This window comes from Trematosphaeria pertusa (genome assembly GCF_010094035.1).
Source record: "Trematosphaeria pertusa strain CBS 122368 unplaced genomic scaffold BU26scaffold_9, whole genome shotgun sequence".
Taxonomy (NCBI): domain Eukaryota; kingdom Fungi; phylum Ascomycota; class Dothideomycetes; order Pleosporales; family Trematosphaeriaceae; genus Trematosphaeria; species Trematosphaeria pertusa.
In genome coordinates, this window is record NW_022987220.1 from 1787616 (window position 1) to 1799754 (window position 12139).

The window sequence follows — 12139 nt, forward strand, 5'->3', positions numbered from 1 at the left end:
CACAGCTGGGCTGGGATCGGGGTGTTTATCTCATATCAAGCTGTAATGCAAGGCCAAGGTCCGTCTCCCGCCCTTCGAGAAGGCCAGGCCAGGCCGGCACGCTCGCCTCGCCTGTGGTGTGAGTAACGACATCCCGCCGGTGATTCACCCGCATGTAGGACTCACCGATTGCGCCCGCGTACGAGACCCGCACAGGAGGTCCAATATCATTAATCATATATTGGCACCGCAGCGAATTGGAGGCGTGAAACTGGGAGCGCGCCGCCGTGAGCAATATCAGCTTTTGTTGGGATGCGATATCCACATGTCAAGCAGTAGAGGCGTGGTGGTGTGTAGGCAGAAGCGAATCGCGACGCGCAGGCCTCAGCTGCTGGCGAGCTGCCCTCTTGAGCCGTCGACTATGCCTGCGGCAGATAAGCCACAGCGTGCCCTATCGGCGTCGCGGAGTCCCACAAATGCGCTTCTTTGAATGCTTCAGAGTATGTATGCGCGCACAGAGCCCTGAGTGAGCCGGTGGGGGCCGTGCGCCGGTTGATAGAGTAGAGGAGGAGAGTGCGGGAGAGTGCGCTGGCGGGGCGGGCGCGGTGGCGGAGGTTGAGGTGGCACGAATGATGGATTAAGTATGCGGAGGTACTCCCAGCTCGCGGTGCTTGTTCTTCGCGGCGCGGATCAGAGAGGAGGATGCTGTCGTGGTGGATGCATCAATGATCAGTATGGGCCAGCTGGGACCCAGTGTCTTGTACCGGCTAGCAGACCCGTAATATAGCCACGGATCGGATCCCTACTATTCGCCCACCAGCACCCCAGCCCGCCGGACCGTTTTCCAGACTCTTTTTTGTTTGCGGTCAAGGCGCGTCCGATTTTCTTACGCCGCCGCCGGCCGCCTTGCTGCCTTCTGCTCCCTTTCTCCTTCTTCTTCTCCACCATGTCCTCCCTCCTCCCCGCCAACCCCATCGAGCCCTCGCCCAACAACACCAGCTCCTCCGCCGCCACCTCGCCGCCCGTCGAAGCCGCCGCCACGGCAGACCACCCGCCCGCCCACAAGCCCGACCCCACGCTCGAGTCCAATGCCGCCAAAAGAAGACTCTCCGCCGCCGGTACCTCCTCCACCGCCGAACTCGCCCGTCTTAAGATAGAGCTCAAGCGCGCCCTGCGCCAGTTCCCGGACTTCCCGTCGCCGGGCATTCTGTTCGAGGACATCCTGCCCATCTTCGCCGACCCCGCCCTGCACGAGCACCTGCTGCGCGCTCTCGAGCTGCACGTCTCCCAGGCATACCAGAAGCCGGACGTCATTGTGGGCCTCGAGGCTCGCGGCTTCCTCTTTGGCCCCAGCCTGGCGCTGCGGCTTGGGGCTGCCTTCGTGCCGGTGCGGAAGAAGGGCAAGCTCCCCGGGCCTTGCCAGACGGCGGGGTACCAGAAGGAATATGGCGAGGACTTCTTCCAGATGCAGAGCGACGGCGTCAAGCAGGGCCAGAAGGTGCTCGTGGTGGACGACATCATTGCGACTGGTGAGCACCTCCCACGTCACGAATCACGAATCACGACCTTTGGAACATATTGCTGACCCAGTACAGGCGGCTCCGCGGCAGCAGCAGGCTCTCTCGTGAAGCAGCTCGGCGGCGTCCTACTCGGCTACGTCTTCATGCTCGAACTCGACTTTCTGCAAGGGCGCGCAAAGCTCGACGCGCCCGTCTACACCCTCCTCTCGAGCCAGGAAAAGTAACAGGGTCCCTTGGACTCAATCGACACACCACAATTCATTTCCCAGTACCCCATAGAAGCAGCTTGCATGGAAAGGCGTTGGTTCACTTCATTCCGCTTAATACCTCGGGCGCGCACGACCCTGTGCTGACGGATGAATGCTCACATCAAACTCCACACAACATGGATTAGTCTGCTTTGGATCTGTTTTGCTCATCCTTCATCTAATACGTTAACACAGTTCTCGGCATTGATGATTTCAGCGGTACATAGACGGCGGCAGGCGGTTTCGGGCGGAATAATGGGCTCTTTGGTTTCGGATTCAAAGTCTGCAATATTATATTGATGACACTCTTCCCGTCGCGACGACGCGGTCGCCCGAAAAAAATGGGTTTCTGACTGCCCCTCCTTCGATCACGCCAACCAGTCGCGTCGCGCACCGGGCGCTCCGTGCTCGGAATCCCTGATGCGCCTGCCCCTCAGTGCTGCCGATTCGGAACGGTGTGTCATCAGCGGCGCCGACGATAGCCTCGCATTGCCTGACCAGCACCACACATGCAGCGCGCTCCCCTCTTTACGCTGCTGCGACTCGCACGACTGCGCTCATCTCTTCCTCGACCCCAATTTCGAAAGCCAGCGCGATTGAGCGTCGCACAGTCCCGCACCATGTCCGACATCAAGAAGGTCTTCACAGCCAACGCCTGTCCGCGTACGTAGTGTTCACTCCTTGGTATGACTGAGCGATGCTGATCAATTGCAGCCGCTGGGCCCTATGTACGTCCTCCGCGGCGTTTCCCCTGCCTTCTCAATCGAGCTACTGCCCTCACATCAGCTCCTCGTGTCGACCACCTCGCGAATATACTGCCGAAAGCCACGATCTCGATCTCGCTTCCGAGCACTCCTGCTGAGCATTGCTGACGAGATATAGACTCAAGCCATTGTAGCGGGATCCCAGATCTACGTCTCCGGCCAGATACCCGCGGATAAGGAGGGCAAGCTGATCGAGGGGAGCATCGCGGACAAGACGAAGGCATGCTGTGAGAACATCATCGCGATCCTCACAGAGGCTGGAACAGATATCACCCGCGTTGTGAAGGTATACTAGCTCCCTTTTTGCCAGCTATTTGACCTCAGAGGCTGACAACGGACGCTCGGGACAGGTCAACGTCTTCCTCGACGACATGGCCAACTTCGGCGAGATGAACGGCGTCTACGAGAAGTACTTCGCCCACAAGCCGGCCCGGAGCTGCGTCGCGGTCAAGCAGCTGCCGAAGGGTGTCCCGGTGGAGATTGAATGCATTGTGTTTACCGGTACGAGTGCGAAGCTGTAATGGCGTGAGCGGAGTTGATACGTTAGCAGGTTAAGAGGCGACTGGGGACGAAGCCACTTGGATACATGGTACGGAAATAAACTAGAGGGACCCAAAAGTGTTAGCGATAAAGTCGGCATCTGCAACCACAGTTGTCGAAGGTCTTTCGGCACAGCGCCTGGACTTTGGAGTCACTGGTTTAAGCAGCATCCTTGGACGGCAAGAAATTCAGACCTTTGTGTGAGATTCTGTTCCTCCCGCTCTCTGTCGCTCTTCTTCACAGCTTATTCATCGCATGGCGTTCGCTACGCCCCACTCACTGCGTGCCAGGTATGAAACAATATCGCTCGGCAATATGCTAGATTCCGAGCGGCCTTCTGACGTCTGTGCGGTATTGGGGAATCCGGGGAATCCGAGAGATGCTCCGGTCTGGGATTCTCCTCGCAATGCCTTCTTCTTCCAGAGGATCGTTCTGACTATAGTGCAAGCGCAGGCCTCGGTGGCGGAGAAAGAGGAGCCTCTTCCGAATCTTTGAAGTGGGATGAGCAGGTAGTCGACTTGATCCCTTATGGGATAGGTGCTGATGCTGGACTGCAGTTGCTCGGCCACGGTCCGCTGCGGCTTGGAAAGCCGGCCATGCGGACATGCATCTACTCAAACGGCGACGCTGGGCAAGACTCCTAACAATCCACACTCATCCTTCTTCATGGGGGCAGTGATTTCGAATAGGTTTTGGTACTTTTCCGTGGTCGTCCTAAAACTCGTCTCTAATGGAGTCGTGCGCATTTCATTCTTGCCCAGAGTGTAAGTCGATTTCCAAGGTAAGATGCAGAGCGATGTACATTACATGTATATGCTGACCTTAGCCTGGCGCTCCTCAGCCTACTTTGCGGCTCTTGTCACCTCCCAAGTCAAGACCCGGCTTTCAATGGCAACGCTGCACGGGACGCCTCAAACGCTCCTCTTCTCCCCCGAAACTCCGGCTTATACAATAACCATTAATCTGCACAGCCACGGCGCTGTCTTGAGTATATACGTATATACATGCGCAGAGGTAACGTCTCCACACCAAGAGGCTGATCGTAGGCCGCTCTTCTAGGCGACGAGCCTTACGAGGCTCTCTTACGGCAGTTTGCTCAGTGCTATTGGCCCATCGCGCACCTGAAACTTGGGATGCCCAGGATTCCAAGTCCTTGGATCGTTACGGCTTGCGGCTTATACCAGGACCGATTAATTTCCGGCTAATCAGGTGCTGCGGGTGGGCAGATCTTGGGTCGCTTTGGGAATACCATTTCGGCCGGATATGGGAATTTCATGGCGTTTGGTAAGAAGGGTGGAGTGTAGCTGCTGCTTCTTCTACGTTCTTTCTTTCGTTCTTCCTTCACTCTTGGGTGGGTTGAGAAACAGTGCTTGGTCGACAAGATGTATTCTCCTCTTCGGAACACCGTTTGGCCTACCGCCTTAGCCCTCCTCCTCAGCACAGCAATATTCCAACGCGCAACCGCAACCGTCGGCGTACTAGACATCGACGACCTGCTGCACACCAAAGACCAACAAACCTTCTCCTCAGACGACTCAGACTCCCCCTGGTCACACGACCCGCACTGCACCGTCTCCACAAGCCTCAGCACCCTCGGCCGCAAATACTGCGTCTACACCTCCAACTTCACAGGCCCCACCGGCATCTCCATCATCACCACGCCCAGAATCGCCGCTGCGGCTGCCCCGCTGCTCGACGATAACCCGCTCGACAACTTCCTCACGCCCGCGCAGGCCGAGGCACTGTACTTCAACGCGCCGCCATACAAGGTCGTCGATGTGCCGGAGAAGGGCGGCAAGGGCGTTGTAGCGACGCGGAAGATTCGCAAGTTTGAGACGTTTATGGTGGACCAGGCGAGCGTGGTGGTGGATATGAGTCTAGAGCGGGCGGTTTCGAGGGAAGAGAATTGGAGCTTGTTGCGGGTGGCGGTGGAGAGGCTGCGGAAGCCGGGTGTGGTGCGGGAGTTGAGTGCGAAGCATGCTGATGGGAGGGAGGAGGAGGAGGACGAGGGCGAGGAAGAGCTGCTGGGCAGGCTGGAGGAGGATGTCATGATGACGAATGCGTTTGGGAGCCAGATTGCGGAGACGAAGTTTCGGGCGCTGTATCCGCTTGTTTCGGTGAGTTTTCGCAGTGCAGAAGCACGCTTCTAACTGAAATGCGGGCGAGAGTGGAAGAAGGGCGAGCGAGCGAGTAGAGAAGAGAGCTTACTAACTGTTGAACGTGTGCCAGCGCATCAACCACGCCTGTCATCCCAACGCCTTCGTCCTGTTCTCCCGCGCGGGCATCTCCATGGCCGTAAAAGCCTACCGGGACATCGAGCCCGGGGAAGAAATAAGCATATCCTGTACCTCTTCTTCCCTTCCCTTTCCTTGCAACCTACTCGGCTAACACCCCACAGACGTAACACTCGGGCAGCCCTATCCGAGGCGCCACGACGCACTCAAGCGCTGGGGCTTCACCTGCACCTGCGCGCTCTGCTCTCTCCCCACGCAAGAGAAAACCGCATCCGACGTCCGGCGCTCCCTGATCGCACAAGCCGAGACGAAAATCATCGAGTTCTGGCAAGCGGGGAAGCCCACCGAGGCGATCGACCTCACGCACGAAGCTATCGAGATCATAAAGGACGAGGGGCTCGAGCACTTGCTTACAGACGAGTATGCGCTGCTGGCGAAGCTGTATTTGTTGATCGGGGAGCGCGAGAAGGCGGAGCATTATGGGAGGATGAGTTTCGATTTGCTCGCTGATATGGGGTTTTTGGGGCATGATGTCGATAGGCAGCGGGTGGAGTTGGATATTGAGAACTTTTTGGAGATGGTGGGGGATGGGATGAGGGAGGTGAGGGGGACGTATGTGCAGGAGGCTGAGGATGAAGAGGTGTGATGAGGTGGAAGTAAGGGGGTTGACAGTGGGAATAGAACAATTGGAGTTACTGGCGTGCAAGTACAGGAATATTTACCCACTAAAGACGCGCAGAGGATATCTGGATATCGAAGCGCCGAGCCAAAGAGCCTCGTTCGGAATATCTCAAACTGCAGCCTCCGCCGTTGTTTCCTTAACCTTCCTCACCTCTTCGCTTTCCGTCCTCGGGTAATGAATCTTGGGCTTCTGACCCAGGGCCTCTCTGATCTCCTCCACGGACTTGTCCGCCCATGACTTGCTTCCCAGGTGACTCAGCGGATACAGCAGCTCGTTCTCATCGCTCAGCACGAACTCATCGGTAGCTGGTGCAGGGCGGCTCATGATGATGTCGATGTCCTTGCGGATCTGGTCGCAGAAGGCGTCGAGTGGGAGATCGTTGACGTCGTCGCCGAAGGGGTTCTCGATCTCGCGGCCGATAAGCCTGAAGCTGTTAGTACCTAGGAACAGATCTGGGGGGAAACTCTAAAACAGGTAGGACTTACGCGATTCCTAGGATAATGTAGGCGGCGAAAACGGAAGCTGGGATTGTCACCCAGCCGAGGGACTTGAAGAGCTGGAAGGGCAGGAGCAGGATGTAGACCCAGGTAATCTGGCCAATTGCAATGCTGTATGCGATGGGAAGCGGCGTGTTGAGGATACGGTCTGTGCCGGTGAGGACGTCGTTCATGGTAGTGAGGGCGTTGAGGGACTGTGTTTGGTAGATAGAGACCTTGAGCGTGCCGTTGTCGTACACCATTTTCATATATGAGGATAGGTGGTTGAGGATCTCCAGGGGGAGATTTCCCAACGGTACTTTGGCGCGCTTGATGAGCTTCCGAGGATTCGACGCCGCCATCGGAAGGCCGAGGAATTGGCCTGCTGTCTTGAAGATATTGGGCTTCTTGCTCTCGTCTGGCTTGTCTGCGACCTTTGCGTAGGTGCTAAGGTGTCCGACCATGTGCACTATGTCGTCGTAGTGCGTGTATGGCTCGAATCGCAGCTTGTGCTTCAACGCGAGGGAGAATGCCACGATGAGGTTCAAGCAGCTGATTTTCGAGAGCAGGTCCTTCTTGCCCACTTCGGGATCCGTGTGACGCTCGTCCGCGTGGATCCAGATCAAGCGCGCAAGGTTCTGCGAGGCAAGCGTTAATTGCGCCCAGTACTTGCGCCCTTCGTTGTAGCGCTCGTATGCCGTGGAGCTGCGGAAACTAAGAGCCAGACCGACGACGAAACCGAGGACTGTGAGGAGGAGCTGGTTGATGCCGACTGGGAGAGGGTGGTAAGTATGACTATTGGGATTGGTGGAGCCGTGGGGACTCACGATTGTGGACGAACTTCGATATGCACGTTATCGCGGTTGCCCATCCGCCCACGAAGAGTAGCGGCAGAATCATTTCGGGCGTGATACTCCCGTGGAGGCGAAGGAAGATTGGCCATTTCGAATGATGGTCGAGATCTCGTGGTCCAACCTAGATCGACATCAGCGGTGTTCTGTAGCTACTCTACAGAGCACGGCGCTTCTCTTACGAAGTAATCATCGAGATCCGTGTCGTCAGACTTGGTCCTCTTCAATTGCGGCGCGGGCGTCTTCGCGCCATTCGAATCGCTCGTTGCCGGGGACGTTTTCTCAGCCATTGTCTTCGACGCAGCAAGCTCTCGGTTTCGATTTCTGTGCGAAGGTATCAAAAAACAGGGTCTACCACAGTTATATCATAAGTCGCGTGCCCCTGGCCCATGACGTTCTGGGCCCCCCGGGTCGTCTTTGATTCTTTGGCAGGCGTTGCGCGACTCAGAACCTTGATTTGAACTTTGACAGCTGCACTCGGCAGGCGAATCCAATCGTGCCTTGTTTCGTAGCGAACGGCGAGCTGAATTGAGATGCGGGCCGACTTGGCAGTCATTTCGAGCGCGTAGGCGGGAGGCGAGGCGAGCGAGCGATGCGCTGGCGCGTCGTGATTGAAGGTTAAACCCTGTGACGATCGTATATTTTCATACTGGAGAGCGGAACCTTGGAAATTTGGGGAATGGAAGGCTGCGATTAGCTCTTGAGACGAGGTGGAAAGTTTGCGTTTCGGATTGACGAGCTCGTTTCGTTTCGCATCCTGATTCGCCAGCGCTTCCCTATTTCTCACCCAGACTCTTGCGGTAGGGAATTCTAAGGGCTCGCTGTACAAGTAAGAAAGTTTGGCTCGTCCATTGTACGCACTCACGAAGACCTCCAGAGTAGCTGTTGCGCACGTCGTTCTATCCGGAGAATTCCACACCGTGAGAGCCAGCATCCTGGTTCAGACTTTTATCAAGAGGAAGCTAAAAGGGCCTTGTATATTGAAGGATACTATGCACCCTTCACGAATGAGGGATCTGGTGAACGTTGCAGGAGGTGTTCAATTGTTCACGTGACAGTGCGTTAGCGCGTCGCGTCGATCACGTCCCGCTCTTATCATTGGAACTTGAACCGGAACCATCACTGTTCTCCCTCTTCCTCATTTCACCTCGACATTATTAATATCGAAGAGTCCCCTTTATCCTCCAACCAACATTCCTCACTAAGATGGGATAGGTGTACGGAACGCGCGCAGTGCCCACCTAGGCGCCGTTGCAAAGCACCATTGCAACAAACCTCAGAAGTGAAAGTCGCAAGCGAACTTCTCAATCTTGCGACTGGAATTGGCGCTTTCACTACAAGGTGTTATTCCATGCTAACTATTGACAAAAGCGCACAACTCTGGAACCTTCGCCTCGCGCCTCGAAAAGTCGTGCGCGCAGCGACATGCACTGTGAATCAAATTGATTCTGACAACCCGGAACGGTCGCTCTCGTAATACGGGTCAGTCAGAAGAGGAGAAGAGATCAAGAGGTGGACATGGATGACACCCTCACCACCGCGGCTGTGGTTGGAGCTCAATGGGAAGACACGAACGACGAGCAGGAATTTGATGACAACGTCGAAGAGCACCGGCCCTTGCACGAATCGCTCCTCCACCAAGCCGTCGCAGCTAAGAGCGATCACAAACTCGAGAACGCCGGCCGAGACTTAGATACCGCTTCTATTGTCGCTCACGTCGAGGGCCCCGGCCCCTCAGTCAGAGCTCCAACGACAAGTCTCGACAAATACGTCTGCAAGGCCGAAGCGCGATGCGGCCTCCCCCAGCGCAGCACAGCTAAGATCTTCAACCATGCTCCCAATGTGGAGATTCCCAAGCTGGAGAAATTCCGCTCCAACCGCATTCTAGTCTACGCGGGATGCTTCAATCCGCCACACCGCGGCCATCTCGAGCTACTATACCACACATACCTCCGCACAGACGACAAGACCATCGCCGCTATGATCTTGCCAATGGCCGATGACCGCTGCGAGGGCAAGGCCCACACCGAAACTTTCACTTTCACAAAAGAGCAGCGGGCGCAGCTGTGGTACGACGAGGTGCTTATGCGCTTCGCCTGGGTCTTCCCAGGCACGCATAGAGACGTCAAGAAGTTCATGTACTCGATGAAAGAATTCGCGAAGGAGGACGGATTCAGGCTCAGCTTCACGGCACTGTGTGGCGCGGATCACGCGCGCTTGGACGGCATGCTAGGACGGAGCTGGGGCACGGGAAGCGTGATCACGAGCGATATTACAAGACCTTCGGAGCTGATGGTTGCTGGGTACGCCAAGCCGTGCCCCGTGCTGGGATGCGAGGAGTGGTACGAGATATGGTCTGCCAGGGGCGTGCACCCGATCGAAGGAGTGGCGGCTTCTTGTCCTTGTTGGGCCTGTTGGAAACTATCGAGAGTGTGTCCGGAACTTTGGAGCAAGGGCACAAAAAGTCGTAAGTGATTCACTATCTTTGATCATACGGAAAGCGGCTAACCTGCCAGATAGATGTAGAATGCTTCGGAAGCGATGCACGCACCATTTTGCATAGATGCCATCAAGCTGGAAGCAGCATTTGGATGGCAAGCCGGGAGGGAGGAGGAATTCTCTGGTTTCTGCCCAGCGGACGACAATACCCAATTGACAATACTCGCACTCAGATAAGCTCCACTGCAGTACGGCAAACCCTCGCCATGTATTCCGCACCTCGCTTCAAGCTGTATAGGGATTTGGCATCGCTCGTACCCCATCCAGGCCGTCTTATTCGTATAGTGCAGGATAATGGATGCTGGCTGAAGGGCTAGGAGGGAACACGGATCTCGAACGCCGGAGAATTTCATTTTCGTGCTGGACAATTCGGGGTGCGTGGTATTCGGCGATGTGCCTCTACCTGTGGGGCTTAACGGGCCGTGATGGGCTGATCCTGATCCTGAGATACTGGGCAGCGCGAAAGCAGAAACCCGTGGCGGTAGTGGTGCGGCAATAGGGCTCAGGCATTGTTGGTGCGGTAAGACGAGGTGGATTTCGCAAAAGAAGGAGGAGTAAATGAGTCTGGACAATGAAGAGAACAGGAATGTCTTTGGTGTCGAATGCACAGTACGCTACTGGCAAAGGTAATACAATTACATATCGAAGAAAACATCTCGGTTGACCAGAACCGCGAGCACACACCAATCCCACCTATACGTATATCTAATCTCCTCTTAGATCCCTCACACTAGGATCGCCATGCCCTGAGCCGTGCTCCCCACGCCAATAGCACCCAGCCGCGCATGCTGCACAAGCTGCTTGGTCTGTGCATCCACAACACTGATGGCCGCCTCGCTCGTTCCATTACCTGGACTAAGCGCATAGACGAAACCCCCAGCGGCCTTCAAATCAATGAGACCGGGATCATTTGCGCTCGCTTGCTCCTGGCTGAGATCGATCTGGCTGATGATGCTCGCGTCCTCGAGGCTCATCTCAACCATGCGGTTCACGCCGACGTCAGTCACAAAGGCGGTGTTGGTGGCGCCAGAGATAGTGGCCCAGCACGTAGCTTTCTGGCCGTCGATGGCTTGGTTGGCGATGAGCGTTGCTTGCATGTCGCCGCCCACGGACAGGATTCCAGCACCGAAGGAAGCGTCCGTTGCGAAGATCTGGTTGTTGCTGCCGGGGATGACTTGCGAGCCGAAGAGCACGGCGGTCCCGGCGGGACTGGAGCGCGTCTCTTGTGTGGAGAGGGTGCCGACGTTGCCAGCTGCTTGGCCCTGCGCCGCACATGCAGCACCTGCCGTGTCGTTGCCTTGACCTTGACCTCGGCCTTTCCCTTTCTGTTTCCGGTTCTTCCGTGCCTGTAGGTTGGCTTGGCCGGCCTGAACGGGGAAGACGCTCAGGAAGCCGGTGTTGTTGACGGCCGGGTCGCCCTTGACAGTTGTAAAGAGCATACTCTCATCTTCTGAGAAGAAAGACTGAGAGACAGTGTTCGTGGGGCCGACGGGTGGATCGCTCTGTCCGATGTCGAAGGGTCGTAGGCCGTCCATCTGCCCAATACCGTTCTGCGCATCAAAGTTTGCACACGAGATACCGGCTTGAGAGCCAGTAGTACCGACACAAACGAGGGAATTTTTGGCGGATGCGGCGACGGTGTTGGGGAAGGTTCCGGGGATTGCTGCGGGTTGGCCGACCAGCTGGAGGGAGAGCGGGTCATCGGGGGATATGGCGAGCATGGACACGGTGTTCGAGCCTGCATTTACTGCAAAGATGTGCTGGAGGAAGGTTAGGTTCGAGAGCTTCAGGAGAGATGTGGATGGCGCATACATTGCCTGCGATCGTCAGAGCAGACTGCCCTACAAGCGCATCAGGCACAGCTGGCTTTCCATCTGCATCCACTGCGATCGAGCCACTACCGCCAGTAGCTGTAACTGTCGCATCGCCCAAGGTGCCGTCCGCATTGATCGAAATCGCAGCGACTGCATTCTGTTGTTCGTCGTTGGTGATGACGTAGGCGGCCTTTCCATTGCCGCCATTCTGTGCCTGCCGTCGACGGATACTGACACCCTTCTTGGACAATGAAACGGGTGAAGCAACGATCGTTGATGCAATAGATGCAATGAGCAGCGAGCGCGTTGTGAGGAGCATGGTGATAAAGCGGCTCTGCCGAAGCTACCGAAGGAATGTGATTGGTCGAAACGAAGCGAAGGTGAATTGAAAGAACGAGACGTATCAAACGTTGAGAAGTAGAAGACGAGGACAATTGAATAGAAACCGGAGCTGATGTGCCTTCAAACTGGGGAGACATTGTCTCTATTTATCTTCTTCTCTGCAATTCTCCGTTCAGCAGGTCGAGCTGTT

The 12139-nt window shown here is 56.2% G+C and overlaps 7 protein-coding genes across 7 annotated transcripts; 4 read left to right on the plus strand and 3 right to left on the minus strand.

Annotated features, from left to right (window-relative positions):
- Nucleotides 1–925: 925 nt before the first annotated feature.
- Nucleotides 926–1723, plus strand: BU26DRAFT_566660 (adenine phosphoribosyltransferase; the record flags this gene model as incomplete). The annotated part of the gene is made up of 2 exons (XM_033833556.1): nt 926–1508; nt 1575–1723. The coding sequence occupies 2 exons, from the start codon at nt 926–928 to the stop codon at nt 1721–1723; spliced, it is 732 nt and encodes a 243-aa protein (XP_033682716.1).
- A 644-nt stretch (nt 1724–2367) lies between these two features.
- On the plus strand, nt 2368–3032 carry BU26DRAFT_532218 (endoribonuclease L-PSP; the record flags this gene model as incomplete). Its single annotated transcript, XM_033831083.1, has 3 exons — nt 2368–2410; nt 2637–2797; nt 2862–3032. The coding sequence occupies 3 exons, from the start codon at nt 2368–2370 to the stop codon at nt 3030–3032; spliced, it is 375 nt and encodes a 124-aa protein (XP_033682717.1).
- Nucleotides 3033–4272: 1240 nt separating this feature from the next.
- Nucleotides 4273–6003, plus strand: BU26DRAFT_352243 (SET domain-containing protein). The gene is made up of 3 exons (XM_033822479.1): nt 4273–5168; nt 5281–5395; nt 5450–6003. Exons 1-3 carry the CDS (start codon nt 4434–4436, stop codon nt 5929–5931), a joined length of 1332 nt encoding a protein of 443 aa, XP_033682718.1. The 5' UTR covers nt 4273–4433; the 3' UTR covers nt 5932–6003.
- Nucleotides 5974–7726, minus strand: BU26DRAFT_487416 (UPF0187-domain-containing protein). Its single transcript, XM_033825944.1, has 4 exons — nt 7477–7726; nt 7271–7418; nt 6453–7215; nt 5974–6391 (listed from the first exon to the last, which is right to left on the minus strand). The coding sequence occupies exons 1-4, from the start codon at nt 7582–7584 to the stop codon at nt 6076–6078; spliced, it is 1335 nt and encodes a 444-aa protein (XP_033682719.1). The 5' UTR covers nt 7585–7726; the 3' UTR covers nt 5974–6075.
- On the minus strand, nt 7632–8228 carry BU26DRAFT_566664 (uncharacterized protein; the record flags this gene model as incomplete). The annotated part of the gene is made up of 1 exon (XM_033833557.1): nt 7632–8228. The coding sequence occupies one exon, from the start codon at nt 8226–8228 to the stop codon at nt 7632–7634; it is 597 nt and encodes a 198-aa protein (XP_033682720.1).
- A 428-nt stretch (nt 8229–8656) lies between these two features.
- Nucleotides 8657–9974, plus strand: BU26DRAFT_352549 (uncharacterized protein). Its single transcript, XM_033822481.1, has 2 exons — nt 8657–9761; nt 9811–9974. The coding sequence occupies exons 1-2, from the start codon at nt 8813–8815 to the stop codon at nt 9855–9857; spliced, it is 996 nt and encodes a 331-aa protein (XP_033682721.1). The 5' UTR covers nt 8657–8812; the 3' UTR covers nt 9858–9974.
- A 358-nt stretch (nt 9975–10332) lies between these two features.
- Nucleotides 10333–12010, minus strand: BU26DRAFT_352557 (uncharacterized protein). Its single transcript, XM_033822482.1, has 2 exons — nt 11606–12010; nt 10333–11553 (listed from the first exon to the last, which is right to left on the minus strand). The coding sequence occupies exons 1-2, from the start codon at nt 11924–11926 to the stop codon at nt 10519–10521; spliced, it is 1356 nt and encodes a 451-aa protein (XP_033682722.1). The 5' UTR covers nt 11927–12010; the 3' UTR covers nt 10333–10518.
- Nucleotides 12011–12139: the final 129 nt, after the last annotated feature.

Bases quoted from the DNA above. Each gene is read 5' to 3' on its own strand.
- BU26DRAFT_352549 (XM_033822481.1), top strand. From the start codon at position 8,813: ATGGATGACACCCTCACCACCGCGGCTGTGGTTGGAGCTCAATGGGAA. The intron at 9,762-9,810 runs GTAAGTGATTCA...CTAACCTGCCAG, and splicing joins GAGCAAGGGCACAAAAAGTC to ATAGATGTAGAATGCTTCGG.
- BU26DRAFT_352243 (XM_033822479.1), top strand. From the start codon at position 4,434: ATGTATTCTCCTCTTCGGAACACCGTTTGGCCTACCGCCTTAGCCCTC. The intron at 5,169-5,280 runs GTGAGTTTTCGC...AACGTGTGCCAG, and splicing joins CGCTGTATCCGCTTGTTTCG to CGCATCAACCACGCCTGTCA. The intron at 5,396-5,449 runs GTACCTCTTCTT...AACACCCCACAG, and splicing joins GGAAGAAATAAGCATATCCT to ACGTAACACTCGGGCAGCCC.
- BU26DRAFT_352557 (XM_033822482.1), bottom strand. From the start codon at position 11,926: ATGCTCCTCACAACGCGCTCGCTGCTCATTGCATCTATTGCATCAACG. The intron at 11,554-11,605 runs GTATGCGCCATC...ACCTTCCTCCAG, and splicing joins CTCTGACGATCGCAGGCAAT to CACATCTTTGCAGTAAATGC.
- BU26DRAFT_487416 (XM_033825944.1), bottom strand. From the start codon at position 7,584: ATGGCTGAGAAAACGTCCCCGGCAACGAGCGATTCGAATGGCGCGAAG. The intron at 7,419-7,476 runs GTAAGAGAAGCG...ATGTCGATCTAG, and splicing joins CGGATCTCGATGATTACTTC to GTTGGACCACGAGATCTCGA. The intron at 7,216-7,270 runs GTGAGTCCCCAC...ACCCTCTCCCAG, and splicing joins ATCGAAGTTCGTCCACAATC to TCGGCATCAACCAGCTCCTC.